General features: G+C 42.8%; 1 protein-coding gene across 1 annotated transcript; it reads left to right on the top strand.

The window, feature by feature from the left end:
• The first annotated feature begins 3,448 nt into the window (after positions 1 to 3,448).
• Positions 3,449 to 15,063, top strand: perm1 (PPARGC1 and ESRR induced regulator, muscle 1). The gene is made up of 4 exons (XM_021615958.2): positions 3,449 to 3,577; positions 4,130 to 8,221; positions 9,629 to 9,745; positions 13,948 to 15,063. Exons 2-4 carry the CDS (start codon positions 4,165 to 4,167, stop codon positions 14,031 to 14,033), a joined length of 4,260 nt encoding a protein of 1,419 aa, XP_021471633.2. The 5' UTR covers positions 3,449 to 3,577; positions 4,130 to 4,164; the 3' UTR covers positions 14,034 to 15,063.
• The last annotated feature ends 406 nt before the right edge of the window (positions 15,064 to 15,469 follow it).

The raw sequence follows: 15,469 nt of genomic DNA, 5'->3' as shown, positions 1-15,469 counted from the left end.
TGAAACTTAAGTTGAGTAACCATTATTTTTGTCAAAGGGGGTCTGTTATTAGGACATGATCATTCCAAAATGCTGAGTGCACTGATACCTAGACGTTTTCAGCTGCTTTTGAGTTAAGGACAATAATGTCTTGGTCGTGTTACTCTGCTCAGACGTTGCTGACACATGCCAGATCTTACAACGCCTGGATAGGTATTTTACGTATTAGCTAACCACATCATATGTTATAGCAATTTGGTGCTTGGAGGTACAGATGATGGCGTGGCATTCAACCTTCGGTTGATGCATGCAATGTCTGAGCAGGGGAACACGACCATTGTTTGCAGGTTGATCCAACACGCGGGGTCGCACTACTGACACCTCACCTTCATATCCTACGATTGTCTGCATGCGGTAATCACTGTCCCACAGTCCCAACTGTGCCTTTGGCAAGGCGCTCTCTCGCGCTGAGGTAGGATAAACTGTGGGCTAATCTTAGGCCTACATCAAGCTACAACCAAGATGAGAGGGGAAGAATTGAAAACAGTCGATAGGTTTATGTGTAGACTATTTTTCTTCGGGTGTCGAGGGTAATATGACAAATCCAAAAAGACTGTATGCTAGGCTAGATAGGCTACCGACAGTCGGAAAAGATTAAAAAAAATATATTGACATGAGTTGAGTTCAAGACAGTAGGAAGAGAAAGGCACTCAACCGTACATCTAATTAAATGATCATGTTAAGGCGCAATCTGTCATTTTAACTGCATGTTAATTGACACTGAGATTGACATGATAGCAAAACATATGAAGCCATAGCCTATGCCTACGTGTCTTGTTAACAAAGTATCAAATGACAACGAAAACCAGGAGGAGCTGCACTCAAAAAGCATTTTTTCCATTATATTCCTCAAGAATTGAATGGGTATATTCATTGAAATTACCAACCACACATTTTTACATTAACCTTATTACTTGTGCCATGCAGCTAAAACCACTGCTTTAGTGGTTTAAATGGGACTGTGCTGTCTTGCTCACTGTGTTGTCAAGCTCAACTTGAACAAACTTAATCCCCTAACAACATAGCCCTCAAACACCCTGTGAGGCATTTGTAACGTCAAATTGTCAAAACAACCACCAAGCCTCTAAAACAGCCTCTTTTGTCAACTGTTCTGTCATAGTATGCTCCAGACAGAATACAGTGCTCCCCCCTCTTGGTCATAATAGAAAATGTTACTGACTGTGCCACCTGTGAGGTACTTGAGGTGCCACCAACCAAGGCATGCAAGCCAGTGCGACATATCCATACAAACCCTCTCTGTATAAACAACATCATGTCGCTATGTCTGCCCTCTGAATGGCTCTGTTTACAAGGCTTTGTTTAATATATGCTGAATTGCCGGAGGTGACACGGTGAAACAATTAGCACAAACCAACCGGGCTTTAGCTACTGTTAAGTAGTCCAAACAGATTCTGATCTTAATCCCCAAAACTGACTTCATGAGGGCCTAATCCTGTCAATGGCAACAGAATCCCACCCACGTCAAAACAGCCCACTGCTCTTGCCCCAGGTGCAGTAGTCACACACAGGCCCTGGTTTGTCTCTTTATGAAACCAGATGCATTGATAGGGCTTTTTTGGGCACACGGCCCAGCCTGCAGTTTGTTAATTAGGTGGGCTGTTTTCCCATAATTAGCCTTAGTGGTGAAAATCAGGGCGCATAATGGCCGTGGTGGCCGTGGATAGTCATAGAGTTTGTGAATGTGGAGTGTAGATGCAAATCCTGAATGTTTTTAGAAGCAAGTTCGGAATGCTTAACAACCGTCTCTCCTCCAAGACTGGAATCCAACTGGTGTTTGTGTGAGCCAACCCTGTGGATGAAAGCGTTTCCAAATGTAGGCTACTCTTCTGACAATATGGTGAACAATTTGAAAGCGCCTTGTTTGCTTTCTGTATCTAAACCTTTTCTAAAGTCAATGTCCTTGTCATTCCATTCCATTGCAATCAAGACACATCAGCAGTCTATTATGCCCAGATTAAGTGTTGATAATGAGGTCATAAATTATATGCTATCTTGATATCTAAGTCAATTACATTTTTAGAGCAGGGATGGCCCCATAATCCCATTGTTCTCATTAAATCATTCTGATAGCTGTAAACAAAGTCTTAAACCCACCTCAGTTTAATCCTGGGGCATCTGAATGGCAGTCCTCACAGTTTAAACAATGTATATGCAAAAGTTAAGTCACGTAAAATAACAGAATAAGAACCATAGATTGTTGTGAAGATATGGATGGTCGATATCACCCTCAGGATCACTTCTTTGACTTGTCTGATTTATTGTAGAGTTCAGCTGTTGATCGCACTCAAACCATAAAAAGGAGCCCAAAAAAAATGAAATACATCCTAATCTACTGCCATGCTTGAAAGAATACAAAAGGTTACATGGCAAAGTTTTTATTTAGCACTTTATTGCACTTTGCACACACTCACTTTTTGTATCCAGATGAAATAATTGTAGAATTATTCTGTCTCCCACATGGAGGCAGAGCCGGCTCCAGGCATAAGCTACATAAGCAGTTGCTTAGGACCCAACGGTCGCCTCCGAATGGCAAAATATATAGAACTGCAGAAAACTTGCTCTAAAACTGCAACATTTTCTCTATGCTCCACGGCAAAATGTGTAGAAATGCAGGAAATGTACTTTAAAATAGTTTTGTTCTCTCCACTGTCAAGAGGGGACACCATTTTTTTTCTCCTCTTGGTGGGGAGGCTACCTAACCAAATCTCGCTTAGGGCCCCCAAAAGGCTAGAGCTGGCCCTGCATGAAGGGATCAGATAGCTAGATTCTGGCTGCAAGATGGCCTGTGTCAGACGACTCTCACATAAACTGGCATCCATTTTTTTCCATGGCCGCTCCAGCACTCCAACCTTTTCTGGCATTCACTCTGACTGTCCACAGTGTCCAGTGTGTCTAAGGGGAAGATTCAGATCCTCTGTCACCCAGTGACATCATACCAGCGATGTATCAGCTGACTGACTGCCACAAATGACCCTCTTCCGTGGGAGTGTGGCCATTGTCAGGAGCATTAGCTGCCTCGCAAGACTTTACTGCAGAAACACCAGTTACAGTTGTGTTATGCCCTGGCTGTTCCATACAACCAATGTTAGAATGAATCTGTCTAATTCACTACTACAAGGAAGCAAGGAACCCCCAAAATATAAACTTATACGAAAGACCACTTTTTGTCTAACTGGCATGAAGAAGGTGTGACAAAGTGGGTAAACTACATTAACATCACATGGACATTCAAGATCTTGTGATCACTTTGTGAGTGTGGCGTCTATTTACGGTGCTGAAACGTTATACCTCTGTTGGGAGTGATGGCGAGCGCCAGACTGGAGCATTGCGTGTATTACGTGATAAGAGGCACCGAAGCACCTCTCTATTTATAACGGATCATAGGGCCTGACACATTGCACTCTCACAACATATGGACAGCCGACCAGAGGACACGTAGAGAAACAGCATGCCACTGCTGGGACACCGGAGCATAACACTCTATATAGGAGTGGCACAGCAGCAGGAGGCTTAACAGGTAGGACCTTATGGCTGCACACATGGACAATACACTTTCTGATACAGATGTGTGGGGGGAGTCCTTTAATAGTTAAGGTCATTTCAATGTTAAGGTCATTTCAAGTACTGTTGGAGTTAGTGAATCTGTGACATACATGAATTTCATGACAACTAGCTTTTTATTTTAGTTAATGATTAAATCTCCCCACCTAGACAGAAGAAATTGCACATGAAGTGGGGGCTCATAGCCCACACAAAGCATATCATCATGCATTAGCAGACATTATCTATGAATGCTTTTTGCAAGGCAAGTCTTAGTTGCTCTCCTCAAACAAGTTTTCGCAATGCACTTGGCAAACGTAGCCAATTCTTGGTTGAGACATCATGTAGCCTAAACTGATAGCAAACAAAGATTTTGAAGAGTTGAAGTTATCTGTCATTCGTTGCAGTAGAACTGTTAAGAATCCGACTTTTTTGTTGAACTAGTTTGAGACACGAGTATCTTTATCTTCTCAGGTGTCGCACCATGTTCGCAGTGACATTTAAAGCACAGTGTTGATTTATTTCACAGGTAGTGGTGAAACTGTTTTGTAACCCTTCCTCACAATGGATGACTATGAACACAGTGTGCACGTCTCCGAGGGTGACTGGGACTCCTTCTTCCAGGAGTGCGAGGAGTGTGACCTCCACCCCCCCGCGCTGGCTGGATTGGACTCTAGCATTAGTGACTACAGCTTGAGTGACGTTGATGATGCGGGAGGGTCCACTTTCTTAGACAAGGGTCTGCGAGCTGACCTCAAGTCAGATGCTTGGGAGGCTGTCTGCCCCATGGACGGCCCCCGGGATTCCGAGGGTTCTCCCGTGGAGCATTACCTCAACAAGAATGGTGTCGGTAGCTTGGAGAATGTCCTGTCGTGCAGCGAGGATGAGGATGTGCACCTGGAGTCTATCAATAGGTTCTTTGAGAGGCTTAAAAGTCTCCCAGAGGCTGAACAGTTTATTGAGCACAGCCAAGCAACAGTGGGGAAAAGCAGCAAGGTGGTTCAGGGGGAGGTGTGTGGTGATGGGCCACGAGCCAATGACGACGCTTTGCCAATAAACAACCCAGAGTTCAACTCCCTGTCTGCCAGCAGTGAGGCAGCAACTGGCATGGAAACCACAGAGCCAGACAATGCCAACACAACAGATAGGCCTGACTCCAAGGTGGCTCCTGAGCTCCCAGTCAATGATGCCTCTGAGGGCAAGACAGACAAATCCACCAATCCCAATGTAGAGTTGGACATCAGAGAGAAGGATTGGATGTTGGTGCCAGCAAATGAAGCAGGGAGGCTGGAAAGGGAGGGTCAATCCTGTGACTTACTCAAAGCAACATTGGAAATGACAGCCGACTCATTAAAGACACCTGCCTCTGGGAAAGTGCTGAACTCAGAGTTAGCTGTATGCGAAAGTGTGGGTGATGAGAGTCATGGGGATATCATGTTAGATAAACCACTTCTTAAGAAAACCTCTGATTCGTGCCTTAACCCTGATAGCGATTCATCTAAAAACCTTGAAGTGATGCCACACAATAAATCAACAGAAGGCAAATACCTTGCTGTCACATCACCAAAGAAAGACCCAGAACAGCAGAGCGTAAGGAGCCCAGATCAGTCTCCAACATTCACCATTAAAAAGAAGAGAAGGAGAAAAAAAACGGTCGGTATTGTGGACGGTGGCCAAGGGTACAAGAGGCAGTTCTTTGCCAATCATAGTGACTCTGAGGCGGAGAGATGTGCACAGGGAATAGAAATGGATGCTCATGTAAGACTATCAAGAGATTACACTGCAATTTGCATGAATGAGGCTGGCTGTGAGCATATCAAATCCTCAGCTCACCAAACTCAGAGTTTTCATTGTCCACCTACACACTCAGAAATACTCCAAGGGAGAGCCAGATACAATGTGACACCTGGCCCAACTGCAGTGGAGCATGATGAAGTGAGCCTCAATTTACCAACTCCCCTTCTAAGAGACTGTCAAAGTCAAACACTAACTGAGAAGAATGAGTTGAGGCCAGTAAAAGCTGAGCCTCTTGGTATGGAGGCGAACTGCAAACAAGCCAAATCTAGTTTACCTGTAAACAGTGAATGCACTGATAGATCAACATCCCCACCAGGTCGAGCTGTTGACAGCGGTTTGTCAACACCTAATTATGACGGTAATGTGGCAGCAAATTTACAGCCAAGCAGCACATTACAATTACAGCCATCAACAGAATCTAAAGAATGTCCTGGATTGCCAGTCTCGATGTCCACCTGTGCTTCTAGTGAGTCATCTCCGGTCACAGAGGAAGCAACGTTTGGCCCAGATAACATCACAAAATATCAAAGGGAGTCTGGGCCTCTGCAACTGCACGAAGTGAATGGAAAGACTCAAAACAGGGACGCCTCATCTGAGATTCTCAATACAGAATCAGAATCAACAGAACATAACACCGCACACAGAAAGAACAACTTACTCATCTCTAAAGGCAGCAGTGGTGTTGTTTCAAACACATTGCAGCTGCCTGCTCATGAAAACATAGTCCTCAAGATGCACCAAGAATTAAAAAATGTACTCATCCCAACTCTTGATAAGAGTATGCCATCAGAAGTGGTCAGCACTAACACAACACTAAAACCTACCAAGACACCATTACTTGGCCAAATCAATAGTTTCAATGAGCCCAGCTGTTCAAAATCAGATGACGTAATCAGTCAAACAACATATGGAAACCAGACAGTTAATCCTGTATTAGCAATACCTCTTTTTACTGTCTCTTGTTACTCTGTTATTCCAAAGAGTGCTATGAACTCTAATCAGGCAGATGAAATAAATAATACTTACATAAGTTATAATGTCACTGAAAAAGACCCTGATTCGTGTACTCCAGAGAATGTCCCATTAACTCAATCAAATATTTCACTTTCGAAATCCCCTGAATTACAAATGGAAGGTAACCAAATTGTTGGGTTTCAGTCTAACAAAACATATATGACAGCACTGCCAGATAAAGGTAACACTGACATAGACTTGCCAATGACGTTATTTGAAAGCTCTGATACACCTGATATTCAAACCAGATTCAATGGTCAAGAAGCAGAACTTTCTGTAGGCAAAGCAACAAGGGAAATGTCTGAACATGACAGTCAGGATACGTCTCAAGATACTCCAGAACTCAAAGTTGATATAGAGGGCAACACAGAGGACACTGTTAGCACAGCCAAAACAGCAGAGTGCGAGGGGATTGAAAAAGCACCCGACGAAACACGTCCTGTGTATGCCATCTCCACTTTTTGGAATGAGATGGAGAAGCTGACCATTAATGACATTTTGCGACTACGTATGGTCAGCAATGCCCACCAGTCCAGTGTTCTCCCCCAGCCACCAGAGGCTGAGGCAGCCGACAGCTCTGATGCCGTAGACTCAGGCTACTTCACTCACTTGGACGACTCCAAACCTCACCGCTCCAGTGGCGACATTTCCACCATTTCTGATTTTGACCAAAAATTCTCACAAAATCCAAATGCTGATAATCCAAGCACTGATCCAACCACGAGAAATGAATCATCCAACTCTATTGGTATCTTATGGGAAAGCGAGCCAGACTCAGTTAGCGTTGGGGCTGGTGTATACCCAGAAAATGTTGCAATGCTAAGTTCCGCAAGTTACATCCCCCGACCAATATTTTCAGGCAGTGCCCCACAGTACGTAAGAAAAATTTGCAAAAACGTCAGCGTGCAGAACCTACTAGCTCTGGAAGTTGAACCACTTTGCCAGGTGTTGAAAGGTCAGGCCTTACCAGCTGTCATATCAGAGGAAAGAGAACCAGAAATGGAGTCCTGCAGTGATGGACATTTAGTGAGGCAGCACAGTAGCATGAATTCTTTGCCTTCAGCATCTTTTTCGGAGGATGTGTCAACAGAAAGCAATCAGATCTCTTTCTCTGAGATCATCCAGTACATCTTTGGAGGAAATAAATCGGAGGCCAGTCCATCGGAAACAAACAATATGGCCGCCTACTATGTCAACAGTGATTCAGTCCCTGATTATGAGCATTTCTACTCCGAGTTTGATGCAGGAAGCTTCTTCTACCCAGTCAGGGAGGCATCAATCCATAACAAGGATGAGCTGTTGCCCATCCATCTGTTGCCCATCCCACAGCATTCGGCCAACAAGAATCTTCAGTTCCCGGAGGCCTACGATCATTTCTTCTCCAGTGACTCGTCTGCAGACTCGGATGAGGAAGATAACCAAGTCAGAAGTCCGATCCGGGTGATCACGCGGTTGAGCCATAAGCCAAATGAGACCCAAGGTGTAATAGTGGCTCCGGACATATATGAGGACTTTTTCACAGACGAGGGTCTAAGTGAGAACTTCTTCTGGAAAAACTATTTCTCCCTACGGAAGGTCCGCCTCACTGGCTCCACCAGCCGAAGTCAGAGATCTGACTCCTGGTCGCTGGTTCCTGTGGATGAGATCAAGAGTACATTCTGCAGAAGCATTAGACCTATCCACACGCTGGGCATCCAAGACCAGCCTTTTCCTGATCAACTGCTGTACAACCTAGAAGGCAGGATCTTCAGACAGCTGGCCGAACAGAAGAGGAGATATCCGGATCTGCAGATGGCTGTTGCTAATCCCAGTAAGGCCATTTTCTCTATTACACACACACATTACTATGCACATTCAGCACTTGGAGTCTTCAAGTATTTTACTTTTTTTTATGTATCTAACCCAGCTGGGAAAACTGATACATTTCTTGACATCATGGCCAAGTTGTATACTGGTTGTAAAAGGATGTTTTTTTTTTTATCTGGTTGTAATCTGGTTAGCTGACGTCTCATCAACCAGACAAGTCATTTACCATGCCAAATTTTGCAAGCTGGCAAGAGGTAGTGCAATCTAATAGTTGATGACAATCACATGTTAGATGAAGACCTTAGTCATAATCGATCACTAACTATTGTGATCGTGCTCCCTCAATCCAGCTGTCAATGAACATTGACTAGACGCACGTAGTAGTGCTACGCCAAGTGCCAGAGGAATGGTTGCACGTGATAACTCTTCTTCAATCACTGTCCGTGTCATCTCAAGTTGCCTAGTGCCAAGCGTTATTCACATGTTTGCCGTCAAATGGTAAGTATAAATAGGCCCACCATGGTGGCCAAAGGAGCACCATTCCATCCAGTAAGCAGCTCTAAGACGGAACAGTGACCTTGACCCCACATATACACAATAGCACAATATACACACATAGCACAATGTGTTTAACATGGTGATCAACAATGATTCACCCATAGATTTTCCTTAAAGGGAAGTTAGCAAAACACATATCCAAAAACTGTCTTGGAGTCAACAACAGCCAAATTGGACATTTTTCTTTAGTAGAACATCCCTTTAAGGTGCACAGAAATACCTGTTTGCCACAGAGCTGTCCCAGTGTCAGACTTTAGATTGTTTGGAATTAGTCCAGGTATCGCTATGGCTAGAACCTGATCAGGGCACAGTGTGAAAGAACAGGACATTTCCTGCCTAATGTAATGAGGCCTAGTCTGTCTGCAGCAGGTATGGGATTTGAGATCAATGATCTCCTCCTGGACATATTCCCTGCGTGAACGTGCATTACCACAGTAAGCCCATTTCCTCTGTGCTCCATGGGGACAATTGTACTCCCAAGACAGCTGAGCAATGCCACGTCCCCATTGATCTTATATTTTAGTTTTGTAGCCAAAGAGCACACAAAGTACTCCAAAGTACTCACACAAACCGTTTCACCTGTGTGTCATCTTTACCATTGCATAGGTATTTGCCATCTATTCTATTATACTTGTATAAGTCAAATATATTTTTCAATCTACTGAGCCAAGCCAACTTGTACTGCGCTGGCCTCATTACACATCCACGATAGTTGCTGGAAACGTGCTGGAGAGGACGGTGTGAAAAGAAAATATCCAAGCCAGCACAGTACGGAACAGTAGAGAATGTTCAATCTTGAATGTGATACATTGTGTTTGACTATTTAAACAGCCACATACTGTGTCCTTTCTAGGATTAGATGCCTCCCTTGTACCGCTCAGGCAGTCAGACATGTGTTTAGTCTGCATCGCATTCGCCTCCTGGGTGTTGAAGTCCGCTAACCCACAAGCTGGAGATGCGTGGAAGGCTGGTATGTACATTCTATAGACCTTGGCCTGGTTTCCCAATAGCACCTTAAGGCTAAGTCCATCGTTAGAACCTTTGTCTGAGCATGGTGAAATCTCCGAGATGTTTCCCAAAACCATTGTTACTAAAGTTGCACTTGAAAATGCTTGTTATTAGAGCAGCTACGTGTCATAGAGCAGCTACGTGCTTCGTTAGATGATTTCTTTATTTTTTCCCTGCCGTGTCGCTTTATACATAGAAGATCACACAAAATCAAGATGTTTATCGGTCTTTCTGTGACCACCGATGACTTCAGATGTCTTTGCAATTGGTAGAAACTGTTGGAAACAAGCATGGTTTTCAGACCCCTTGACTTTTCCCACATTTTTGTTACGTTACAGCCTTATTCTTAAATTGATTAAATTGTTTTTTTTCAATCTTTTTTATTAAATTTTTTTATTTCACCTTTATTTAACCAGGTAGGCTAGTTGAGAACAAGTTCTCATTTGCAACTGCAACCTGGCCAAGATAAAGCATAGCAGTGTGAACAGACAACACAGAGTTACACATGGAGTAAACAATTAACAAGTCAATAACACAATAGAAAAAAAAGGGGGAGTCTATATACATTGTGTGCAAAAGGCATGAGGAGGTAGGCGAATAATTACAATTTTGCAGATTAACACTGGAGTGATAAATGATCAGATGGTCATGTACAGGAGATATTGGTGTGCAAAAGAGCAGAAAAGTAAATAAATAAAAACAGTATGGGAATGAGGTAGGTGAAAATGGGTGAGCTATTTACCAATAGACTATGTACAGCTGCAGCGATCGGTTAGCTGCTCAGATAGCTGATGTTTGAAGTTGGTGAGGGAGATAAAAGTCTCCAACTTCAGCGATTTTTGCAGTTCGTTCCAGTCACAGGCAGCAGAGTACTGAAACGAAAGGCGGCCAAATGAGGTGTTGGCTTTAGGGATGATCAGTGATGATCTACACACAATACCCCATCATGACAAAGCAAAAACTGTTTTTATTTTATTTTGGAAAATGTATTAAAAATAAACTGAAATATCACATTTACATAAGTATTCAGACCCTTTACCCACTACTTTGTTGAAGTCTACCAGTCCCTGCCGCTGAAAAACATCCCCGCAGTATGATGCTGCCATCAGCATGCTTCCCCGTAGGGATGGTGGCAGGTTTCCTCCAGACTTGGCATTCAGGCCAAAGAGTTCATCTTTGGTTCAATCTTGGTTTCATCAGACCAGAGAATCTTCTTTCTCATGATCTGAAAGTTTTAGGTGCCTTTTGACAAACACCAAGTGGGCTGTCAATTGCCTTTTACTAAGGAGTTGCTTCCGTCTGGCCTCTCTACCATAAAGGCCTGATTGGTGGAGTGCTGCAGAGATGGTTGTCCTTCTGGAAGGTTCTCCCATCTCCACAGAGGAACTCTGGAGCTCTTTCATAGTGACCATTGGGTTATTGGCCATCTCCCTGACCAAGGCCATTCTCCCCTGATTGCTCAGTTTGGCCGGGTGGGAAGCTCTAGGAAGAGTCTTGGTGGTTCCAAACTTCTTCCATTTAAGAATTATAGAGGCCGCTGTGTTCTTGGGGACCTTCAATACTGCAGAAATGTTTTGGTACCCTTCCCCAGATCTGTGCCCCAACACAATCTCATCTCTACAGCTCTACAGACATTTCCTTCGACCTCATGGCTTGATTTTTGCTCTGACATCGCACGGCAAGCGGTACCGGAGCGCCAGGTCTAGGACCAAAAGACTCCTTAACAGCTTCTACCCCTAATCCATACGATTGCTGACCAAATAATCAAATGGCCACCCAGACAATTTACATTGACCCCACCTTTTTTTTACACTGCTGGTACTCGCTGTTTATTTATCTATGCATCTATGCATAGTCACATAGTCACTGCAAATTACCTCAACTAACCTGTACCACCTCACATTGACTCAGTACTGGTACCCCCTGTTATATAGCCTCGTTATTGTTATGTAATTTTCGTGTTACCTTTTTTTCACTTTAGTTTATTTAGTAAATATTTGCTAAACTCTATTTCTTGAACTGCATTTCGTAAAAGACCAAGTCCAAATTATGGCAAGAACAGCTCAAATAAGCAAAGAGAAACAACAATCTATCATTACTTTAAGACATGAAGGTCAGTCAATACGGAACATTTCAAGAACTTTGAAAGTTCCTTCAAGGCAGTCGCAAAAACCATCAAGCGCTATGATGAAACTGGCTCTCATGAGGACCGCCACAGGAAAGGAAGACCCAGAGTTACCTCTGCTGCAGAGGATAAGTTCATTAGACTTACCATCCTCAGAAATTGCTGCCCAAATAAATGCTTCACAGAGTAACAGACACATCTCAACATCAACTGTTCAGAGGAGACTGCGTGAATCAGGCCTTCATGGTCGAATTGCTGCAAAGAAACCACTACTAAAGGACACCAATAAGAAGAGACTTGCTTGGGCCAAGAAACACAAGCAATGGACATTAGACCCGTGGAAATCTGTGCTTTAGTCTGATGAGTCCAAATTTGAGATTTTTGGTTCCAACCGTTGTGTCTTTGTGAGACGCGTAGTAGGTCTCACTCCCCCCTATCTCAAATCAAAATCAAATCAAATGTTATTGGTCACATACACATGGTCAGCAGATGTTCATGCGAGTGTAGCGAAATGCTTGTGCTTCTAGTTCCAACTATGCGGTAATATCTAACAAATAAACTGACAAATTCATAACAACTACCTTATACACTCAAATGTAAAGGGATGAAAAATAATATGTACATATAAATATATGGATGAGTGATGGCCGTGCGGCATAGGCAAGATGCAGTAGATGGTATAGAATACAGTATATACATATGAGATGAGTAATGTAGGATATGTAAACATTATTAAAGTGCCGTTATGTAAAGTGACTAGTGATACCTTTATTAAGTCCATTTATTTAAGTGGCCAGAGATTTGAGTCTGTATGTTGGCAGCAGCCTCTCTATGTTAGTGATGGCTGTTTAACAGTCTGATGGCCTTGAGATAGAAGCTGTTTTTCAGTCTCTCGGTCCCAGCTTTGATGCACCTGTACTGACCTCGCCTTCTGGATGGTAGTGGTGTGAACAAGCAGGTGCTCGGGTGGTTGTGGTCTTCCCTGTGACATCGGGTGCTGTAGGTGTCCTGTAGGGCAGGTAGTTTGCCCCCGGTGATGCGTTGTGCAGACCGCACTACCCTCTGGAGAGCCTAAGATACCTACTGCAGCCCTCATCCTCCACATACAACACCCGCTCTGCCAGTCACATTCTCTTAAAGGTCCCCAAAGCACACACATCCTTGGGTCGCTCCTCTTTTCAGTTCACTGCAGCTAGCGACTGGAACGAGCTGCAAAAAACACTCAAACTGGAACATTTTATCTCCATCTCTTTATTCCATAGACTCAACCATGGACACTCTTACTGACAGTTGTGGCTGCTTTGCGTGATATATTGTTGTCCCTACCCTCTTGCCCTTTTTGCTGTTGACTGTGCCCAATAATGTTTGTACCATGTTTTCTGCTGCTACCATGTTGTGCTGCTGCCACCATGTTGTGCTGCTGCCATGTTGTGTTGCTACCATGTTGTTGTCGTGCTGTGTTGCTACCATGCTGTGTTTTCATGTGTTGCTGCCCTGCTATGTTGTTGTCTTAGGTTTCTCTTTATGTAGTGTTGTGTTGTCTCTCTTGTCGTGGTGTGTGTTTTGTCCTATTTTTTTTATATTTTTTATCCCTGCTCCAGTAGGAGGCCTTTTGCCTTCTGGTAGGCCGTCATTGCAAATAAGAATGTATTCGTAACTGACTTGCCTAGTTAAATAAAGGTTTAAATGAACTATTACTTACTTACTAATTTTGATGCCACATGCCGTTTTAAACAAGAGAAGTTGGTTTTAAGGGGCAGTTGACCTTTAAAGCCAATGTTATATTTTGAAGAATATTATTATATTCTAGTCTAGTATTAGACTAGATCTAATACCTTTTTTTCCCCACAATCTATTTGTTCTTATGAGTTTATATATATATTATATGATTATTATTATATTATATGATTACATTATTATACAACATGTCTCAAACATTCAATTCAATAAGAAGAAAATGTCATTAGTTGTTCAGTCAAGAATGACGCAGTCATGCTATTGGCTCATGTGATATTTTTTTCCCACGGAACATTGCACAGTTCTCCTGGCCAACATAAGTGCGCTGTCTGCCATCCGATACCTGCGGAGAAGAGGCAGGGAAGAGGCATCTGGAGAGAAGCCATAACATCAAACACCCTCCATCTGATACAGGGACAGTCACCATGCGCAGCTACGTCCTTCCTAAGTTTACCCCTTACTCCCATGGAAACTGAATTCATCTTGGGTGCTTTGACGTTCAGTCCTATCAGGGTTCCTTGGGACGTCGTACCCTAACCCATTAACCATTTGACATCTCTACTTCAATGGGGTAGGGACGACCCAAGGATACCATATAGCATGGACCATCCTTTGACTGCAAGTGAAATCTGTGGTTTCCTCTTGTAAAAATATTGATTTTTTTTTTTAAATAGAGGGCTAAAGCTATGTTTTGCTGTGCCTGAAATGTTTGCACTATAACTTATGAACATCAATTTAGCAATAAAAAAAACATGTCCAATCCACTGAAATGGTCAAGATAGTGTGTATGATAATAATCCTCTATGCCATTTTTTAAGAGTGTGTTTGAGGTCCGTTAATGTCATTTGGATAAATATAACCTATAACAAGGGTTTAGATGACAATATCCTTGGGTAAGAGATGTATGATATTTATGAGCGTACAAAAAGAGACAGATATATTGAGATTTCATAATGAAGGTACCAAAATGTAGAGAAGAGACATAAGATGCCAGTGGAAAGTGTTCTAAGAGATATACACTGTCAATGTGTTAGGATGAGGACATGAATATAGTGTGTATGTTTTGGAATTGAATGACAAATATTAGTAAAGTAAAGGTACAGAATGGATATAAAAATATAGCTATGTTTGATTATTCAATCAACTTCAAAGTATTTTACTATGTGAAATCATCGCATACCCCAGTACAAAACAACGGTGTATTATATGGGGTGACAGGTAGCCTAGCGGTTAGAGCTCTGAGCCAGTAACCAGATTTACTTAGGGGACTACAAATACGTGCCATTTTTTTTGTTGTTTATACATAATTAAGGCTGTTTTATTTGATGGCCTCTATTAGATGACTTTCTGTCATTGTATGGTTTGTTCTGTGAACTGTGGATGTATTACGTTTCAAATATATGGCATTTCAGAGTTGACAGCGGTTTCCTGTGTTCTGTCAGATTTTATACACTAGAGGGCGCTATAGTACCGTGTATAAACTACCTCCACAATACTGTCAATGCTGCCAGATTATAAACCACTATAAAGTAGTTTTTTGCTCTTAAAATGTGCAATCCTAACAACACACATAACATCACATTTAACTCCTACTGGGCCATTTGCATCAGACAGGCACTCCACAGACATGGGGTTCCAATATAATTGTAGAGATGACTGTCTTACACCAGCAGAGAGTGAGGTTGTGCCATGAGAGAGAATGAGAGGAGCATCACAGATTCTGATCCGGGGTGAAATAACACCAGTCTACCTACTGGCATGTGCTCATTTGACCAAAGTTCTATATTTTTTTCAAAATTAAAAACAGTTGACTAGTAAAATGTG

The sequence above is a fragment of the Oncorhynchus mykiss genome, chromosome 9 (genome assembly GCF_013265735.2).
Source record: "Oncorhynchus mykiss isolate Arlee chromosome 9, USDA_OmykA_1.1, whole genome shotgun sequence".
Taxonomy (NCBI): domain Eukaryota; kingdom Metazoa; phylum Chordata; class Actinopteri; order Salmoniformes; family Salmonidae; genus Oncorhynchus; species Oncorhynchus mykiss.
The sequence above is the reverse complement of the archived record's forward strand: the minus strand, read 5'-3'. Positions and strand labels throughout refer to the sequence as shown.

Coding starts and splice junctions, on each gene's coding strand:
- perm1 (XM_021615958.2), top strand. CDS start 4,165: ATGGATGACTATGAACACAGTGTGCACGTCTCCGAGGGTGACTGGGAC. Junction 8,222..9,628: donor GATGGCTGTTGCTAATCCCA/GTAAGGCCATTT, acceptor TGTCCTTTCTAG/GATTAGATGCCTCCCTTGTA. Junction 9,746..13,947: donor TGGAGATGCGTGGAAGGCTG/GTATGTACATTC, acceptor AACATTGCACAG/TTCTCCTGGCCAACATAAGT.